This window comes from Passer montanus, unplaced genomic scaffold (genome assembly GCF_014805655.1).
Source record: "Passer montanus isolate IOZ18808 unplaced genomic scaffold, ASM1480565v1 scaffold8, whole genome shotgun sequence".
Taxonomy (NCBI): Eukaryota; Metazoa; Chordata; class Aves; order Passeriformes; family Passeridae; genus Passer; species Passer montanus.
Genome location: NW_024373256.1, coordinates 3,538,576 through 3,559,883, shown reverse-complemented (window position 1 = coordinate 3,559,883; position 21,308 = coordinate 3,538,576). Strand labels below are relative to the sequence as shown.

At 42.7% G+C, this 21,308-nt stretch overlaps 1 protein-coding gene across 1 annotated transcript in view; it reads left to right on the top strand.

Moving 5' to 3' along the window:
- Positions 1-421: 421 nt before the first annotated feature.
- Positions 422-21,308, top strand: part of FOXK1 (forkhead box K1) — a 56,235-nt gene continuing 35,348 nt past the window's right edge. Inside the window, exon 1 of the mRNA XM_039732205.1 lies at positions 422-746. Within this exon, the coding sequence (XP_039588139.1) occupies positions 538-746 (209 nt within the window). The 5' untranslated portion in view covers positions 422-537. The remainder of the gene's footprint in view (positions 747-21,308) is intronic.

Sequence of the window (21,308 nt, the reverse complement as noted above, 5' to 3'; positions counted from 1 at the left end):
ATTGAGAAAGTGGACATTAATGTGGAAATATTGGGAAGAAATTCTTCCCCGTGACAGTGGTGATGCCCTGGCACAGCGTGCCCAGAGAAGCTGTGGCTGCCCCATCCCTGAAAGTGTCCAAGGCCAGGTTGGTCAGGGCTTGGAGCAACCTGGGACAGTGGAAGGTGTCCTGCCATGGCATGGACATGAACTGGGTGATCTTTAAGGTCCCTCCAACCCAAACCATGATTCCATAGAGACTCAGCAAAAGGCCGCCGAAGCGAGCCCATGTCAGTGACCACAACCGTGCCGTGCCACGGACCTCCCCTGCCCGCAGGCAGCCCGGAGCCCACTGAAGCGCGGCACCCGCGGTGCCGGGCCTGCCCGGAGCGGTTAAACCGCCGGCACCGCCGGCACCGCCGGCCCGGGGCCGCTCCCTCCCTCGCACCTGCCCGCGCCGCGCTGCCCGCCCTGGCCCGGCCGCCCCCGGCCGCGCCGCCCGCCGCCTGCACCGGGCCGGTGCTGGCGCGGCTGCAGGGCCGCGAGTTCGAGTTCCTCATGCGGCAGCCGGCCGTCACCATAGGCCGCAACTCCTCGCAGGGCTCGGTGGACGTCAACATGGGGCACTCCAGCTTCATCTCGCGGCGGCACCTGCAGCTCAGCTTCCAGGAGCCGCACTTCTACCTGCGCTGCCTCGGCAAGAACGGCGTCTTCGTGGACGGCGCCTTCCAGCGCCGCGGCGGCCCGGCCCTGCAGCTCCCGCCGCAGTGAGTGCCGGGGGCCGGGGGCGGCGGGGCCGGGCCGCTCCGCCTGCCAGGACCGGCCCCAGCGGGCGGACAGGGACCCTCTGTCCTGGGGAGGGGACGCGAGGCTGGGCGGAGCGGGGGCTCCTTCGAGGAGGGCACGGGGAGGGGTCCCTCGCCCCACGGAGCAGACGGTGAGCTGCCCGTGTCCCATGCAGGGGATGTGTGTCTGCCGGGAGAAGGGCCTGAGGTGGTGGTGAGGGACCACAGCTGATGAAGGGAGCAGGGGTCGGGGTTCCCCTGCCCACCAGGGGTCTCAGGGGATGGTGAGGCTTTGCCTCTGAATGAGGCTTGAGGTAGCATCCCTCTGCTCACAGACAGCCTTAGGGGCAGTGAAGGTCCCCTCGCTTGAAGATGGTCACAGTGGGTGAGGAACGCTCGAGGTGGAGGGCTTGAGGTGCTGTTGAGGGACATCTGCCTGATGAGGTTCTGAGCATCAGCATGGGATGTCCTCACCTTCCCAACCTTGCTGCCCTCCGTGGCTGAGAAAGAGGAAGATGATGGTCATTGGGACTGGGGCTGCTCCCTCTGAGAGAGCCATGTCTGGGGGAAAAGTGTGAAGAAGTGTAAGCCCCTCGCTGCAGGGTGTCCCCATGGTCATCCTCCTCCATTCTTGCCTGCATACAGACTCACATTCAGCTGGTGGCTCTTAAGGGTTTCAAAAAGACAGGGAAAAAGAAGGACTCTCAGTGGGCTAAAACTTGCTACACCCAAGCCTTGTCTTCCTTGGAAAAGATCTAGCGGAAAAAGTTGGAAACCACTTCGCCAGAATTGCTTACTTAAGGGTTGGCAAGTTAGGTGTTGTTCTTGGTGTCTTTCTGGAGCAGCAGAAAAAAAAAGAACCAGGCCAAGCTGGGAGTGATGCTGCTCACCAGGACAGCAGGTGCCCAAGGGTGTCTTTGCTCCCTTATGGAAGAGGAGAGGGGTGCAGAAGGATTTGCTGTGGCACCAGGGTCTGTGCTCTGTTTAATTCTCTTGCAGCAAGAAGAATGAGGTTGATGTTATTCTAGTTCTTCCTCTGAAAACATTGTTTATAGTTGCTGAGTACTGTCCAGCGACTGCAGTGCTTCACCCCAGGGCAGCAGTGTGATGGTGGTGGGTGATGTAATTCCTGTGTGCATCTCCTCAGGTTCTTCCAGACTGACTGTTCCTAATGCCATCGCTGAGTACACTGTAAAGGCAGGAGATTGGGGGTTGTTGTTTGTATAAAACATCTGTTTTCATCTGTCACGTTTTGGCTTAGGTACTGTTTACCTCCAGCACCAGGGTCCTGGAGTTATCCCTCTCTCGCCAGCCTGTCGCTCAGGGGAGGGTTTTTTAATTACTCATTTCCTCTGCAGGCTGCTTCATTTTGTACTTAGTAATTTACTTATAGCTCCCTGGCTGCTCGCTCTCTGAGGCATTTTGGTTTCTAACGTGTTTCATTTTCTAAAAGAGATATCCTTTAGTGTCTGGTTAATTAATCTGGCTTTGTAAAACAAGACCACCCGAAGCCCTGGGCACTTCTGTTGTCATTCCCTCTGGCTCTGGTATCTGTGCAAGCTCTCTGCTCCCTGTCATTCTGTTTCTTCACTTGGTTAATCATAAGCATTGTGACAGAAAACTATGTCAAACAGCAACCTCGTTGCTTATTTCTCTCCCCTTTGCTCCTGACTCCTGGAGTGGGAATGGCAACTTTCCTTCTGCATTGCTTTAAAGGGAGGAGTTTAATGTACACTTCTGAACTCTACACAATAAGGCGTCCTCACAGCTTGGCTGCTGGTTGAGCTACATAAATAAACTTGGTGCTCCTCCCTTTCTGACTTCCAGAGTAGGAAAATGTTTTGCATCAATCTAAAGGAATTTGCCCCCTTGCTTCTGTCAGGTAAACAACTCCTTACTGGCCAGTCAAGGGTTTGTAACTCAGACCAGGAAAAAGAAAACCTTGTTGAAGCTTGGCGTACAGAGTCTTGATTGAGGCTCGAAACTGTCTGCTGTTATCTCATTATCTCCACTCTTGAAAAATCAGGCAATTCTCTCCCAGTCACCCTCTCCACACACACACAAAAATCTCTCCCCAGTAAACATAAAGTGCCATTTCTTCTTGTAGAGAAGCCTGTGAGCTTACTGCCAGCTAATGTTGTCAGAAGGAGGACAAAGTGAAGACAGGTTGTAGTACACAGATTTTACACAATGTTTTCTGCATATTATGGTAACACTCCTGCTGTGTTTGATACAGCCACACCTTTTCCGTGTACCAGCAGAATGTACAGTTTATGTTAAATTTCAGGAATTGGTGGTCATTCCATCCAATGTTTTAGAGGAGGTCCTTGTGATGTGGGGAGCTCTTGCTGGTAATATTCTAAAAACCAGTTGTTTGAGTGGTTGTCCTCCCTTTTCCCCCCACACCTGTAAAGGATGGCAGAAATGTGCAAAGCGCTGTTTTCTTTGGACCACTGCAGTCACTGCTGCTGTTACTTTACAAGCAGAGGAAATGCTTGTGCATCATGAGATCATGAATGGAAGCAGAGGGTTCCAGGAAAAAAGTGTCTTTCAGTTGTAGTTCGTACTGTTTGTCAAAAAATAGATGATGAGCTCATAAATTCTGTTTTCTGAGGTTCCTTCTCACTTTACTATTTCTGTATAGAACTTCTCTTTTCTAAGTTTTCAAAGTTTAGTAGTAATTCCTGAAATGTATGGAGGATCTTGTCAGGAGGGGTGGGAAGGGAGGGAAGAGGGGGAGTTTGAGACCTCTCTTGAAAGCTGTACTTACCTCCTGTCTCAACAGCCCTACTCAAAATCAAGGGCTTTTGAAAAGCTTTGTATCACTTCCTCCATCATCGTGGTGTGTGGATTCTCTGCTGTAACCAGGATTTTACTGCTGGGCAGGAGGATCATATTCACCAGCTGTGTTGTTATGGGAGGTTGTATTTCACAGATGTGATGACATAACTATACAGTATAATTAAACAGTAATAACCAACAAAGAGGACATTTCCTAGAGGTTAATGACATTTAGGAGCAAAGTGGGTGGAAGAGTGAAGGGCCTATGGTACAGCTGAAGATCCTTAATCAGTTTAATTAATAAGTGCCACACTACAGCAGACATCACAAATATAAATCAAGATGAAATGATGGAAGTACTTACATCAAAAATAAGTGTTTCAAATCAAATTAAGGATTTGCTAGAAACTCTTTTTATAGCTTGTAATGTTTCTTTAGCTGTGCTTGTGGGAGCTGGAAATCTGTAGATAAATATCTGGGTATTTTTCTATAAGAAAGAAAAGAACTCAAAACTACCAGGAGAATATGCACTAGGTTTTAAAAACTCTTGATACCAGCAAAAGTATAAGATAGAGCAGGAACCATTAAGTGCAGTATTTTTTCCTGTTGAATACAGTAATTTCTTAAAATTTATGGTGTAATCAAGTGTTTACAGGATCAGGTTAATGATGAATTATTAACTTTTTCTTTGTTTTGTTCAAGATTGACTCAGTGTTAAAAATAATTGGCAGTAGCAAGTTAGACACTTCAGTAACTAAAATAAGCATTTCTTTAGTTATTTATTTATTTTGTCCCCCAGAACAGAAGGCACTGTAGCAGTTGAAAGTTTAACTTGCTAACCTGAATTTTAAGTAGCTATGAGTCAGGTCTTCAGATGCTCCTAAATACAAAAGTTCTATTGACTAAACCTGCAAGTGTTGCTTGAGCATAGCCTGATAATAGCACTTGAGCTTTCTGAACTGTGAGCTCAATAGATTGGAAAATGATGCTTGTCTGGGAATGTTTCATGGGATATTTGCTTATTGCTGCTGTGACCATTTTGAATTTTTGCAGTAGCATAATTAATGGAGCCTGAAGTTGGTGTTTTTCAGTGTAAATGAGTTCTTTCAGTATGAGGTTTCTAAGCATAAAAACAAGTTTTTAAACCTGTAGTTCTTTTAGCATTTAGGAAATAAATGGAGGAGCATTTTTAGTTTGAGAATAAATTCAAGGGAAGTAAATATATGGATGTAGGAAATCAAATTAAAACACAGAGTTAAAATAAAAACATTATGTATATAAGCCCCATTATAAATTGAAAACTTACCCTGCATGTCAAGTTTTATTAAGAGCATGCTGCTTTATTTATAATGGGATTTTTCTAGATGCTCAATAAACTTGACAAAAATAAATAGTCCAATACTCTGACCACACACCAGGGTGCTGATCCTGCAGAATTTTACATGTGCATTAATCTTTCCATATTGTGAGTACACAAGTTCCCTTTGCTGTTTGGGTAGTGGGGGTGTCTCAGCAACCAGAAAATGAAGAATTAGATCCAATTTCTAAGGGACATGGCTGTACAGTCTGGCAGCCAGAAACTCCAGGCACTAATTCAAGTGTAAAAAAATGCCATATTCTAGGGAAATGGAGATGTGCACAGTGCACGGCAGTGTTTTGGTGACCTCACCAACCACTCAAGCTCCATTCTTGTGGTTGGAGTGGTGCCACCACGGTGGGGACCAGGGAGGGGAGGGTGTCCTTACATCTGGGGGCAGCTGCACACCCTGTGTACACACACCAAGGAAATGCTTTGACCACAGAACCACGACTGCAGAACTAGTTGTTTCTGAAATGCTGCATATGTATGTTGTCTCTGGTAACTCCTCAGGTAGTTTTGCTTTTTAAATACTGCCTTATCTACATTTGCAACAGTTTTCTTTTTTTTTGTTCTTTGTTTGAAATACGTTGTTTGCTGTGCTACAGCTTGTGGATGGTGGTTTTGCTCTTGCTAGAAACCCTTTAAAGATTTGCTTTCTTAGTGCTTCATCTTGTATTTTTCATGCTCATACTTAATTTCAAAGACTGTCTTTGAGAACAGGTTTTTTTGTTGCACAGCAAGATGTGATAAAGGATTACCTGATTTTAATTATGGAATTCATGTCAAGTAATAATTTTTGGCTAAGCAGCTCAATTTGTCATGAGTTATATTAAACGTTTAAGGGAAAGTTTCTCTCATGTGAAACTGCTGCTCAATTTGTTGATTCAAAAATAGCTGTGCTGTAAGTCAGGTTGTGAATATAAACTAAGGTTATGCAAAACTCAGTGTATGTCCTTATGGATTCTTTTAAACCAGGCTTGGTTCAGCTTAGCTGATGTGTTGATTATGAAAAGATTAATTTAATGAGAACATGCCACACTTGTCTTGTACAGTTTTGTGGGGAGTCTCAGATATAAAGTCATAAATGTGGATTCAAGTTGTGCTGGTGTAACTTCTTTGTGCTAGCAAACTCTTAATCATGGCACATATCCTTAGGTGACTGTGGATTCCTTCCTGTGGGTACTGTTTTGTTTTCATATAAATCTAGAGGATGAATGAGTGTGAAAGTTTTTGCTTTTCTGAAAATGGGGAATAAAAATGATGAAATCTGTGGTAATTCATATCCTTAGTTATTTTGGTGCCAGCTGTGTGAGCATACTCACTGTAGAGCGTCTGTCCTGGTAACAAATCAAAATAATGCTGTTTGCTTTGGTTTTTACCCTCCCTCTTCAGAAAAACATGATAGGCAGCCTTGCACTGAGGGCATAAATGACAAGCAGATTAATGTGCCTGTTGTCTTTGTGAGCAAGCTCCCAGTAACTGCTCCACTGGCCATTTGGCATCTGAGCTGTTCTGTGGGACACCAGATTCTCTCTCTCGGTGTTGCAGTTGCCTGGAGGAGTAGATGTGGCAACAGGATGTTGGTAGAGAACGGGGAACTACTTGAATTTGCCACTCATGCCATGCAAATAAAGGTTTATTGCTGGCCCAGGTGTGGTAATTGGTGTCTGTTATTGAGAGGAGTTTGTGCGGTGATGTCAGACAGCAGAGCCAGCGAGGGTTTGGGGGCTGCTCTGTGACAGCCTGGGGTGACAAAGGGGACAAAGCTGGTGAGGTGCTTGTTAAACCACTCAGAGAGCTGACAGTTCCCTCCAGCTGGCTTTCCTATTCTGGGGGGATCTCTGCTAGCACTCAGCTCCATATCAGCTCCCCTGGCATGTGGTGATGCGCTGAGCTCCTTCCAGCTCAGGGTCTGAGCAGTGGCCGGGTGTTCTGCCATCAGAGCCAAGGGGCTCCGTAACCAGAAATGCTTCACAGACCAAGCTTCACCTCACTGCTGGTTGGATGTGGATGAAACAGCTTTCCTTTCCAATCCAAGTGGAACTGTGGTTAAAAAAAGAAAAATCATGTGCTTTTAAGTTGGTGATGTTAATGAAAAGGGAGAAAATTTCTCATTTGCTTTTAGTACAGATTCTTTCCTTTCCTTTTCCTTAATAGCTGTCCAGAGCACAGAGGCTTCTCTCACATGTAGCCATGCCCAACACCAGCTTTGTTTTATTATCTTTGGTTCAGTCCCTGTACATCCAGGAGTTTCCTGAGGCTGAAAGACTCATGACTGAGATATTCACTGTAAAGAAAGAATAGTCCACAGGGTATTGGGTGGTGAAGGTCTTTGTTCTCTTACAGCTGAATATGCTTTGCAGCAAATGCCTGAGAAGTCCCCTGAGTTTATGAAGTGTTTTCTGACAGGTAAACTTAGGTTAAAATGTTGTTTTATGCATCTGAAATGGCTGATGGGCCCTGATGTAACTGACTGCAAGACTTAAACCAGGAAAAATGTGGAGGTGTCATTTTTGCAGTGATTTTTTTTTTTCTTTGACAAATTTGCAAGATGAAAAAGCTGAAGCATTTTTTTTCTGTCTCCTGAATGTGAGCTATGAAAAGACATCTTGATGTACTTCCAGACGTGGTTAATCGACTAATTGTGAGTACAAATTATTGTCTGGTCTTAATGCATTCACTTCAGTCAATAATTCAGTATTAATCACTGAACTGTTTTTTCAAGTATTTATAAGTCTCCCTATTTCAGTTGACTGCAGACTCCTCATAAAAGCAGATTGATGAGATGCTTATAGAGCAGATGAATTTCTCCCTTAAGTAAATGTGAGTGAAAATTTCCATCCAATTGTATATTCTTTGTTTTCATAGTACAAATACAATTTTACTAATGTCTATTCACTCTTGTACACAAATGTTTTTTGCTAGTAATTCACATCTTTGGTTTCCTCAGAACAGCTCAATAAATGCATGTGTGCATTCCTTCTGCATGGCACTTAATTTTTATGAAATACATATTTTATTGGACAGTAAAACATTTAAGTATCTTAATGGCCTAATTAATACTCTGTATCCACTTCTGTCATGTGTATTTTGCTCTTCGTTAAGCTTCTGCTCCGTTTTTCATGTCCTCGTGCATTTTTTATCATAAAAATTTCAAGCAATCTTGAGAGAGCAGTCTATTACAAGGCTGTTCTTTGAATATTCAGCAGCTCTAAGATTTGATTGATAGTCCCTTCCCTCCCATCCTGTCTATTTTTAGTAACTTAAAAGCGAGTTTAATTTCTTGGGTTGTCCTTTGTTGTGCTTGTGCAATTTACTTTGGTGGTTTTCCTCCCTCCTTTAAATGTACCAGATATGTAATTTTCATGTTCTTTAAGGACATCTTGACAGTTGGGGAGAAATAACGTAGAAGTTAATTAGGAGCTCTGCCTTAGCTGAAGGAGCAAAGATGGACAGTCTTTGTCTGGTTGTGTTAATCTATGCTGTGTGATTAGGATAGAAGTGGAAGGAAACTTTAAGCACATTGTTGCCACTTACTATCCCGCCCCAAGAATCTTCTAGCACAAGAGCCTGTTTTCATGTGCAAGCACAATCCACTCCATCTTTTAGGACAGAATGAGGAGACAAAAAGCCTTGCAGAGGTGGTGTAAGCACTGTGGAAAAGAACATCCCTCCCCCTCTCTCTGAAATACAACCTTGGAGCTGTACCCCTTTTTTCTGCTTCGTGCCACTTCAAGGAGAGCCTTGGGAAATCTTCCCACACAAACTGTTTTAATCTTCTATCTCCCTTTAGGCCACATACAGAAGCCACCAACAGTTTGTCTAAGCAGGACTGGCCTCCCTGCAGAGCCAGTTTGTGCACTTGCTAAAGGAATTGTTCTTGAGCAACTTCAGGCCTTTCCTCTCTCGAGGGCATAAGAACTCTGGACTCTTACACACTCGGAATCCTGATTGTGTGGGAGGAGGAAAGGACGAGAAACAGAAAGCAAATTTTGTTTCTACCTGATGGGTAGACCAAAAATTATTTTGGTTTTCATATTCAGTTTGAGGCATAGCCCAAACCAGTAAGGGTAGGCTCTTGGTGTGGGAGATGCGCCAACTGCTATTTATTTATTGATTTCGTTCCTTTTTTTAATTGTCTCATGGCTGGTGTAACGTGGTGCTGGTGGCTGCCTGCCCACCATGTGTAAAGGGTGTTGGCTGTCGACAAGCCAAGCAATTGGGTGGCTTTGCCTCCTTCTGCCTTGTCCATTCAGCTCTATAATTACTATAGCTCTTCCCATCTCTCCTTCAGACACTATCTAATGAGACGAGATAATGAAACTGTTTTAGTCCTGGTTTGTCCATTCAGCTGGATAATTACTATAGCTCTTCTTTTCCCGTCTCTCCTTCAGACACTATCTAATGAGACGAGATAATGAAACTGTTTTAGTCCTGGGAAGACCTGCAAAGGAGGTCAAAGCCTGGCACATGCTTTGCTGCTAATGCATTTTTGGAATATTAAGGCAAGCACTGAAGTTTCCTTAAGGTATAGGAATTCTTAGGGGAAAATTCCTGATTGCTAGTGGTTCAGTGAAAGAATTGCTATAATTTTTTGTGTGTATGTTGTGTAAACAAGGCATATGCAGATTGGCTGTTGAAAATAGGCACAATCGAGTAGTTTAGACTTGCACATCATCTGTTTACAATTGTGTAAAAATCGCTGCAAACGGCCACAGGATGAAGTTGGGAAACAGGTTTGTTTTGGTGGGTATTGATTCTGAATGTGAGGGCTCTTGTCACCAAATGGGTGCATCCTCTTCTCCAAGAGACTACAGTGTCTTAATTTCTTCCTGGTTTGTTCTCTATTGCAAGAATGAGAATTCCTATTAAAAAACCTGTAGGCCAGAATTCCGTTGTCCAAAAAGCTGATACTGCAAGCTATGAAGTTCATATAGATCTTCTGCCTAAGGTACATCCATTAAAGTAAAATGTTTCCCTAGTTCTATATTCTCCTGAAGCGAGGAAAGGGAGCATTAAACTATACCATTAATATGACAAGATAACTCTCCAAAATTTTTGTAATTTAAAAATATAGAAACCACTGGGGTGACAACTTCCACATGTGCTGTGTTTTGCAAGAGTCATTATCACTTCAGTTGGTTAAACTCTTTTCAAGGACTAAACCCCTCAATACAGTTGTATATATTGGCAGGATTTAAAATACCTTAGAAATCTTGTGATTGTTTTTTATTGTTTGCAATCTTAACCACGTCCTGCTAGGTGGCCTTTCACAAGCCAATTCAGTACATCATCATCTGAATCATAGTAAAATTATTCTCTTTTTTAGTAGGAGGGAAGGTTGTGCCTGGGATTCTCTTTTATCCTTTATTTTAAATGTCAGTATTTGGAAGGATGCAGGTGGATGTCACTGTGTAGACACTTGTGTAAGAGACTCTGTTGCCCCAAATGTTTATTTGGCTCTGAGTCTAGAAGTTGTCAGCTTTTAAAACATTTAAACTACCCTCAGAGCTGTTTTAAAACAGTAATCCTGGCTTCCTCTACTGGGTATTGAATGGATTGTGAAATGTCTTCAGAGGGAGTGGAGCGGACTTATGTGAACATTTTGCAAAGTTTTAACTCCATATGGGTAGTTTTTTATAACATACATAAATAGTACATTAGCTTTTCCAAATCACTTTCTAAATGAACTGAACCAGCCTCAAAGGAAAATACATCATAGTCATGCTCTGCGTGTTAGAGCCCTCTTAGAGAGCCTGGTTGAATTCAAAGGTTAGTACCATCCCACACACAGGCTTTTTCTGGCATATATATGTGGAAATTAGGAGGTTTTTTCCCTGAGCTTTACTGAGGTGATTTTGTTTTGCTCAGCCTTTCCTAATGTGTTTATAGGTAGTTCCCTGGCTTTGGAAGAGTGAGTCTGCTAAATGACTTGTGTGAGACCTTTCAAGGTATTGGGCTGGCGACTTGAAAGCAAACCCTACTATGATGAATGGCCCATTAGAAGAAAGTTGATAGCATTGTAAATGAGATTTTACATGAGAATCAAACTGCTCTAGTGTGTCCAGCAAAGATGCTGAAACAAGTGCCTCTCTCTGAAAAGGTTATTAGGAGATTTTATGAATTGTTTTGGTTTTTTTTTCAAACAGTTAGTTTCCCCTTATTCTCCAGGGTACAAAAATTCCCCAGGAGTCTGGATGCTTGTAGTAATAAGGAAGGGTCTTCTCAAGGAAATGGGAGTTGGGATGAAAATGGGGGTAGAATTGAAGTCGGCCAGACGTGTGTGGTGAAAGGGGCAGGATCTGCAGCCAGCTGAAAGTTCCATGGCAGTTAAGCAAAGATTTGAAATTCTTGGTATTGAGTGAGGTATGGAAATGAACAACCAGTGCTTCTTGTAGAGGCCAACTGTGGCCCTGCAGTTAGTTCCATACTGTCAGTACATATTTAATTCTTGGTGTACTGTTTAATTTCTTATTGAAAACAGAGCTCTGTGTAGAAGTTGGTATAGGGAAGTTCCTCTGAGCGTGGGTGCAGATGGGGCTTTTTTTTTGGCACTGAGGTAGGTGTTAATTGTGGTTTATGATTGAGGGGGAAACACAGTTGAGTGTTTCTGCCAAGATGAGCAAAGAAGGAAAATAGTTAATATTGACCTTTTTCATTTTAACCAAGATCAGTGGGACCAGCAGAGGCTTGGAAGGCCTCTCAGAAGGGCTCTTGAATTTCACAGAAGCAGGGAAGGAATGAGAGGTGGTGGCAGAGGCTGAGTCACTGCTTGTGGTCTCTGCTGTGGTAGAATGGAAGCCAGACTTAGACTCTTATCTTAAGGTTTATCTTGGAGCAGGGAAAAATTGAGTGTGAATGGGGGCTAGGCAGTCTTTTCTGGTTCACTGCACTAGAAAATGGGTGCATGTGTGTGTGTATTCCAGAGCTGGTGTTGAGCATTTCTGTGACATCTCTGGAAAGCAGTGTCAGACTCACTGCCTGGTGCTGCCAGAGTAGCCACGGTCCAGGAGTCTTGAAGCTGCCAGGGGCTACGTGTTGTCATTGGGATTGGGAGCTGTGGTTTGGCAGTGCTCCCTTAGGACTGGGGAAAGTGGGAAATGAGAAATCCTACAGGAGGGTGAGACACGTCAGGCCTCTGAGCTCCTGCAAGGGCTGAGCAAAACGTGCTCCTGATCCAAGGCTGTGCAGTGTCTGCCATTTCAGCCTTACAGTGTAGAATTTGATGTCAGAGGAAGGGTCAGTGCAGGATGAGGTGGCCAGAGCAGAATCCAGAATTAAATGTCATCCTGCATTGTTCCATAAGAGTTGCCTTTCATTGTGCTCTTGAATTTACTTAGTGGGACAGCGAGTTACCATGGGGGTGGATGGACTAACCTTGTTTATCAATCTACTTTATTTTTCCAATACCATAAAACCTAGGCTGCTGTCAAGCACACACTTGAAGTATATTTATCTCCATGGAGAGGTTTTCTCTTTGAAACTTCTGTTCCACTCCACAGTTCTGCCAATTTGATCTGTACTTCAGCTTTGTTTAATGGCTGTTATCTGGTAGGGCTGGGATTTAGTTTTGGTTTGGCATTTTTCCTCTAAAACATCGCATTGGGATCTAAAATGCTTTAGAAGCTGCTTTAGAACTGAACACTCGGATATGATATTTGTTTTTGCCGGTGTTGTTAGAGTGACAGCCATATAAACAAAGCTCTGTGTCCTCTGAATAAGTCCCAAACTTCTGGGAATGAAGAGTCCTCCAGGGCTTTCTGAAGATGCTGCCTTAAGACACATCTTAGCTCTTAGTCAGAGTAGGAGTGACAAGTGTGATGTTGACTCTTCCAAGATGGACACTGGCTGAACAGGACTGAAATCCCCATTTTCTTGCAGCCTATTTTACAGAGGTAAGATAGAAGCCAGTAATGAGAAGTTATTCAGAAGTGTTTGAAGTGTAGAGCTACTTATTCTGTCACCCAGTCTAAACAGCTACCCAGCCCCATGATAAACGTGGTTAAAGTCCCTGGAGAGATCCTGTAAATCCTCAATACACATTTACCACTTGAGCAAGGTGGGCTGCACTTGTAGAGAGAAACAATTGATCCTGCTGCCCCTGTGTTGATGTTTGTGGCTCTAGCATGTGTGGTAAGCAGGAGAGGAGTTAATTTTAGCTTGATTAGCAACACAGAAGGGAATCAAGATGACTGTTGTAAATCGCAGTGGGATGAGATCAATGAGGGTAGTTTATTTCCATGCATCTGAGTGGGTGTTCTAAGCAATTTAATTTTTCTTTTTTGTTTGTTTTTAAGAGAACCAAGAATGTTAATGCATTTAGTCCTTGAAATCCTTCCATGGCTGCAGTCCTGGATATTTTAATGTTGTTCTATGGTCACTGCTTTAAATGAACACCAGGTGCTTGTGTGCTGTTCCCCAGCAGTTCTTTGTTTCTCTGCTCTCTGTTACCTGGCTCAGCAGCAAGTGGCGAGTGATTTTCAGTACTGCACTCCCCGTTTTTTCTCCTACTCACCTTTGTTTATATTCTGGAGCATGTTCCCAACTGTTTATGATTAAACGTTGCTCAAACAGCCAGGGTAAGATTTATTGACACAAAGGAGGCTGGGAGGAGGGAGTGGCTGGCTGGTCATCTGTGTCTACTTGCAGCTGATAGTGAAGTTATTGACGTTGTCCTCGTGGCTGTGCAGTGGCCGTGGTGTGTCCCAGAGGCTGCCATCCAAAATCACTGGCAAGGGACTGATCCCTGGCAGCACAGCCTTTTCCCCTTTGTGTGGCACAGAAAAAGCTCCAGCAGGGTACTTTGTGTAGGTGATACACTCCTGTCTCTTCAGCTTGGCCTCCTGGAAACACCCCTTGGCTCTTGAGGAGGGGATCTCTGTTTTTCTCTTGGTGGGAGAGGCTTGGTGATCTCCACAGAGAGAAATCAGGATTTGAAACATGCTAAAGGGGTTGTGACCTACAGGAGTTTTAAGTGGTGATACTTTTAAAAAAGGCATCTTGAAAAACAATGCTGTTATATGGAATGCAAGGAAGTTCAGAATGGAAGATTGGAAAGTGAGCACTATTTAGGAAAATAAATTAAAATACAGAAATACTGGAGTTAAAAAGAGACTCAGTTCATTTAAAAAAGCCTTTTTTGGAACTAAAGCAATTTGTTTCCTGGTCCCTCTTAGCTATGTACAAACCAGATAACTGTTTAGCTTTTGGAGTGTCTATATGCAGCATGTTAAGTTTTGGTTATTTATTTTCAAGTCACAGATACTGATAAATTTTCAAGTTTTAGGGAAAAAAAATAAAACATAATATTGACAATATACTAAAAAAAATAACAGATTGATCAGACTAACATGGAAAGGAATGTTTACACTTCTAAGATTTGGTGATACCAGTGAGATACACACACGTGTTGCACGTAATTTACGTTTTCTCTGAAGATCAAATATTTCTTGGCTGGTACAGAAATGGTTAAGATAGGATCTAGACCTCCACAGGTTGGAATACCTGATTAGAGCAGCCGTGGTACGCAGGCTGTTGTGTGTTATATAGAGTCTCTTAACTCTCCTTATTTTTATGTATACAACCACACACACAACAAAATAACATAATAGGCTTGCTGTGTGTTACAGATGGTATCAGGCATCTGCAGTGCTGATAGTGAAACTTTCTGGTGCAGGAAGCCAACTTCATTTAAATAAAAGCCTCGTCTGCTCTTTGTGCCAGCCCACTTCTTCGGTGGCAAATTTTCATATCAGGTTTTTGGTATCAGGCCACTCGTTCTGACACATAAAACACCTCCCTGTTCCCAAGCTTCAAAATAAACAGCAGCTTTATGGTTAATTTTAGCCTTTAAGGACATCTTACTAAATGTTCTCTGCAGGTCTGTTAACACCCCTGGGAATGCAACTGCAGGGCTTTTCAGCATTGAAAAGCTGAAAGGCAGAATAAATGAGAGAGTGGAATTGTCTGGCAGAGTGTGGTGCTGGGTGAAGATGTGGTTTGCCATATGACACACACAGAAAAATTCACTGTAACTTAACTGTGCTCAGAGACATGAAGTTGTTTATAGTAAGGACTAGACAGCAGAACAGAGCAGCTTCTGTAATGCTGTGGTGGAAGTGGGGCCAGAATTCACCCTGGGGAGCCTTTAACAAGAATAATCAAACAAAACCCCTAGCCAATATTGATCAAAAGGTAGATCTCATTGGTGCAGATTAATTTATATTGATGTAAAATCACATCTGATTTTTGTGGGTGTAGGCAAGACCTAAGGCTCCTACATTTAACACCTTGGCAGACTTGAGGCAGATCTTCACTGGCTGTACTCCATGAAATCTGCCCTACGTGCTGCTGACCTGCAGTGTGCTGGTGTGCAGAGGAATAGGAGCACTTGGGAAGGGAGCAGGAATTTGTGTTCTGATAGCCAGCCCTGTGCCCAGCACTCCTGGTTCGGAATGAATGGCATATTTTGAAGCTGACTCCAATGTTTTGAAATGTGAAGCTGAGGGAGGTACAATTACAGCACCACCTCTTTGTTTCTCTGCCCGGTGGATGGGCACCCAGTAATAACCATGTCATGTTGTCATCAGTATTTAAGAGGTGACATTTGTGGTGGGCTTCAACAGAGACTCTTCACCTTAATGGTGTTGTTATAAAAGCCTACTAATTATATTCTTTTGATTATACCATGGCTTGGTTTCTGACATCATCTTGCATATCATTTGTCTGGAAATAATTGTCAAGATTTTTCTGGATCAATTTTAATATAAGTTTTAGTAGTTGAGGCTTTTTATGTTTTAAAAAGACAAGTTTATTAATCCTAGTCAGGTGTGGATTGAGTTTGTAAATAACTGGTGATAATGATGGTATTTTGAGAATATCCTTCAGCTTTTTTTTGCAGACAATAAGGTGAATGAACAGACACCTAGGGCTGGCTTGTAGCTGCTGCTGAAAAACTTTCAGAAAGGTCATTTTTGAAAATGCACATTCCTGACCATTTGCACTTTGATGGCTCTCTGGAGAAGACTGGAGCAGCTTCTACTTGGGGTTATTTTGGCACTGGGCTGAGCAGGATTATTATAAGATGCATCCTGCCAAGCTGGGGATAGTAGAATCTGGAGAAGACCTGTCAATAATGTTAATTCTCCAGGCAGGGTGGCAACTTCAGAGGGAGCCTCCTGCTATTCCTGCTGGCTCTCCATTAGCAGATTGAAACACCCTTCTCAGCAGTTTCTGGCAGTTTCTCCCCTGCTCTTCTGTGAGCTGCTATTTTGATACTCCATGAATTTATTCCCTGACCTTCTTGCGGTGTTTCATTACACTGAAAAAGTGGCTCCTATAATATCTTACCTGGTTTGCTCTTTTTTTTTCCCTTTTCTGTGCTGTTTTACTCAAAGGGGAGAATCTGAAAGTGAAGCTCTGCTTGATGTCTCAAATAATTTTCAAAGAGTGAAATCAGAACATTAATAAAGAGATGTAAGGAATGTAAAATAAAGACATATATACAAAAATACAGCTCTTGATTCTTCACTGCTAATTCTCCAGTGTGAAGCAGCCTCCAGTGTTCTCACTTGAATGAAAAATTAACTCAATTTATCCATTAGCTCTCTGACAGCAATTAAAAGGATTGCTAAGAAAGATAAGAAATTGTGGGAAAGATGTGTAGAATAAAATGACTGTTGAAGCTTCACAGCATGACATCTACAGAGCAAACCCTCCTGTAGGTTTTAATTTTAGCATCCATTTTTTGGAGCCTAAAACCAAAATGCTCATCTTCTTCTATGTGCTTTTAAGGAAGATAATATACGAACCAAACCAGCATTCTGTAGTTCTTTGGGTTGGGCTTCTGGGATCTCTTTTCCTTTTTAGCCTTCCTTATCAGCCTGGGGGTGTTTGTGCTCCTTCCCCACACCACCTGCTTGGCTGAGTTTCACTCGCTGCCTTTTCCTGGGGTGGGCAGTGGCAGTGCTGCTCTCAGTGCTGTGAGGGGATGTCTGCAGGGACTGAGGGATCACAGATATTTTCTGTGTACATCTGTGTGTGCCTGCTGCTGGCAGGGAGAAGAATCCCAGAAGTCTGGCCAAAGTTTGCTGTGAACTTTGCTGTCTTCAAAAGGAGTTCGCTAAAATACCTTCTTGAAAATCTGCCTCTGTGTGGAAGTGTTTCTCAATTTGTTTGAACCTTGATGAAATGGCATAGAGGGAAGCCCTGTGCAACTGTGCTCAATGGAAACATTCATTATAGCTAATTTACTTGGTGCTTTTAAGAGATGTAACTATTCATAAGTTGTGGTTTTGCCTGATGCTGCTGGTAGTATTTGTTTTAAGTAGATGCACTTGCCTGCACACGCTCTTTGCCCATCTGAAATCTTGTCTGGCTGTGCTGGATACCTCGTTTTAAGCTTGGTGATCTGCAGTGTTAGGCAAATCCCAGTGTGACCTGGGTGCCTTCTCATTAAGGGAAAAAGTCCATTGTGCATACAATTGTGCATACAATTCCAGCTAAACAGTAACAAGGAGCATAAAGGAGAGGTCTTGTCTGTGATCAAGAAATGGCAATTCTGAGCTTTCCTGAAGCATTGTCCCTGTTCAGCCATCTTACTGCACTTGCTTTCTCAAGGCTTTCTTCTTATCCAGTGAATAAGCTCGGGAAGCACAAAGGTACTATAAACATCACTGATTTTGCAGCATGCAGAGCCTGTGTGTCCCATCTGAGATAAACACAAACCCACTCCTGCTCCTGCAGACAGGCCCTGCCAGTTGCCATGGGAGGATTGCCATGGGTACACGGCCACAGGAGGCTCCTGTTGGAATGCAGAAAACATTTTTGGTCTTTGTTTTGTCCCCTTGTACACAGCCGAGTGACTTGGGATTTGAAATAATTAGGCTGAATTTTTTAGAAATGGTGACTTCTGTGATTCAGGAAGTTTTGCAAATTTCCAGCCTAAGAGTATCAGCATGTGGCTGATGTGATTTGCCTGATAAAGACCAGAGCTTTTCTCAAAATGAATGAATTGCAGTTTGTTTTCAGAAAGGAGAATGCAGTCTTTGGCTCATGTGATGCTTAAATCTGAGTCTGTGGTTACATGCTCTGTCTTTTTAATAGTCTATTACAAACCTGTAACATTTTTGCTGGTACCTTCTTCTCTCCTTTCTCTGCTTGATATTTTCCCCCTCCACCTTCTGTGTGCTGGTGATGCCATCTGGAAGGCAAGCTAAGGGATCTGATCTGCCTGGCAACTTAGTCTCACCAAAAAGGAGATGTATAATTATTCCATCTACCTGGTTTGCCTTACTGTGCAGAGGTTTGGTGGCACAAGGGTGGGACTGAGAGGAAAATGGCAGAAGGGAAGGAATCGTGGTGGAGTGAAGGAAATGCCTCTTACAGCAGAGAATCAGATTTGGATCGTGTTAAAATAAATCTACATGAGATTGAGTAACACGTTTGATATCTCTGGGGAGATTATTTTTAAGGCAGACTAAACCAGAGAGCCATCTACATGAGACACAGAATTTTACCCAGTTTCCCGTTACTCATCCCAGCAAGTCCAGGAAAGTTTAGGATTTCCAGCTACCTCTGATGTATTTCAGGGGAAGGACAGAAAATCCTTCGGTAATCTGGAATTTACAGGGTAGTCAATAAAAATTCCACTGAATTTGATACGAGGAGGTCCTGATGACTTCAGTGTGAGTGCCTTTACTAAAACTGGATTTACATTATTCCTAGTGCAGAAACAATACCTAAAGTAATGCCAGGAACCCCAGAACACTAATGTTCAGCTACTTGTGCATCTGCTGGAACATGGCAAGAGAAACAGTTGCTGGAACTTCTTCTGGAATAATTTCCATACAGAAGAAAATTGAAATTCATGAAGTAGAAGCCAGTTTCCCGTTACTCATCCCAGCAAGTCCAGGAAAGTTTAGGATTTCCAGCTAACTCCGATGTATTTCAGGGGAAGGACAGAAAATCCTTCGGTAATCTGGAATTTACAGGGTAGTCAATAAAAATTCCACTGAATTGGATACGAGGAGTTCCTGATGACTTCAGTGTGAGTTTGCCTTTACTAAAACTGGATTTACATTATTCCTAGTGCAGAAACAATACCTAAAGTAATGCCAGGAACCCCAGAACACTAATGTTCAGCTACTTGTGCATCTGCTGGAACATGGCAAGAGAAACAGTTGCTGGAACTTCTTCTGGAATAATTTCCATACAGAAGAAAATTGAAATTCATGAAGTAGAAGTAAGACCACTGTCTTTGAATTGAACTAAATATTTCAAACATGAGCTCACTCCCATATGCACACAGGCAGTTCTGATTCAGTCTTGGCTGACAGATGAACTCCTTTGTGTATCTGCAGTGTTAAGTATGACAGCATATATTAAATACAGTGCGTGTGCTACAAAGCATGCAAGGCAAGTGATTTGTGAGCTCTGAGGTTAGGAACCAGTCCTCCAGATCTAAACTCATGTGGTGACTTACAGATTAATTATGACCAAACATCACAATGGGTTGCTCTGTCATTGGAGCAGTGGGGGAGATCACTGTACTCCTTTATTTGCAGATGATCTCAGTGCTTTTTAAATCTAGTTTTCTGTCAGTTATGTTACAAAGAGTAACAGTGATTTTCCTAGCTTTTCCTCTCACTGAACAATAGTGGATAACACCAGAGGTGTTTTTGCAGGCAGCTCTGCAGTTTATTTCCTTATCCTGCTGCTGTTTGGCCAAGTGCATGTCTTGCTTTTCTTCAGATTGAGTTGATTCATTACAGGAAGAACAAATGCGGGTTCTGGACTTTACCATTTACTTGCAGACCCTGTGCTTATCTCTTCATGTATACAACAAATTATTTTACCAGCCATGAGGTATTTCTCTGTGTGTTTGATAAAGCACTTTATGGGTAGGTCTTCAATATGATTTCTGTGCTTAAACTGCTCAGAGCAGTACAGCAGTTGAAAGGGAAATAGCAAATGCTGAAAACCCTTTAATTTTAGACTGCAGTAATCTGCAAAATGAACCAAGCACTCTCAAAACTGTGGCATTTACACTGCCTGTGTACCATAGCCTATGTGTAAGGAAAAGAATTATAGTGACTCTTAAATTATGTGGTGATAGGCACGTGCTTGTTTTGTGACGTGTATTTAGGCTAAAAGGAATAAAATGTATCTGTCTTCTTTCCACCAGAATTCTCTGAAGCCTCAGTGCAATTAGCTTTTTGTTTGGAATGGAGATAGCACTACCCAAGTGGATGATATAACTGGCTTCTTATTGGTATTGCTTACTAAGTGCTATTTAGGGGGAAAATTGTAGGGTAGGGAGTGGAACAGGAAATGTTGGATGATTTTATTATTATTATTATTTTATTGCAAAGGAGGGGTGAATAGTACCTAATCTCCAGTGACAGCTTAGACAGCTTTCAGAACTTGTTATATGGTTTTATGACAATTGTTCAAACTAATATTCCTTTTAATTCACTTGTGATTGAAAGGTGGTTTTTGTACTTGTGCTTTTGCCCACCTTGCTGCTTCAGACAGTATAATTCCAGCAACGTGTTATTTTGAGCATAATACTTGTGTTGATTATTCCCATTGGGGATGTAAGGGTTGAATTTTTTTTGTGAAGGTAGAGAACATTGATTTGGTTATTTGAGTTACTGAAATGGGAGACATTCTACTCAATATTTTACAATTGAAGTGATTTGTTTTGTGCTAGGTGATGCAGTGAGGCTTTGTGCTATAGAAAAGCTGAAGTTCTGAAAAGCATTGCTGTCCCTGGGCAGAGTGCAACATCACAAAGCAACAAGTCTTGGTCAATAAATACTCCCAGCTCAGCTGTTGCAGAGGTCACAGCAATTCTCAGAGCCTTGTTTTTGAAGAAATTAGAATCTCAGGTAGTAATTCTTATCTCAGTCTGCTTATCTCTCTGTGGGCAGACCTTCAGGGCTTAGATATATGTTTAGTTAAGTGAAGCAAACTGTTATCTTTTTCTAACCAAATTTAGTTTCATTTTTGATGCACAGGTGCTTAGACTTTCCCAGTGAGTCTTTTATGTTGTCCAAGGCATGTCCTTTCACACTGCTTCAAAGGGTTTTGTGAATAGGGAGTGGATTTAGGATTTTCATAGATGCAGGCTTGTGGTTCTTTGCTTAGCTGGTTACAGAAGATAAAGAAAAATGGGTTACAGGAGGTAATTGGGCATTTTTCTGTAATGGCTGCTCTGTACAGCACCTGCACATTGATTGTAGCCTGAAATGTTGGTATTTATGGTACACATTCACTGGAAGGATGGCAAGTATCCATCTTGCCCTCCACAGAATTATGTCAGGTATCTTGAAATAGCTGGAAAGGGTAATAGCCTGACCATGAGATGACTGACAGCAAATTCTCACTTGTACTGAGGAACC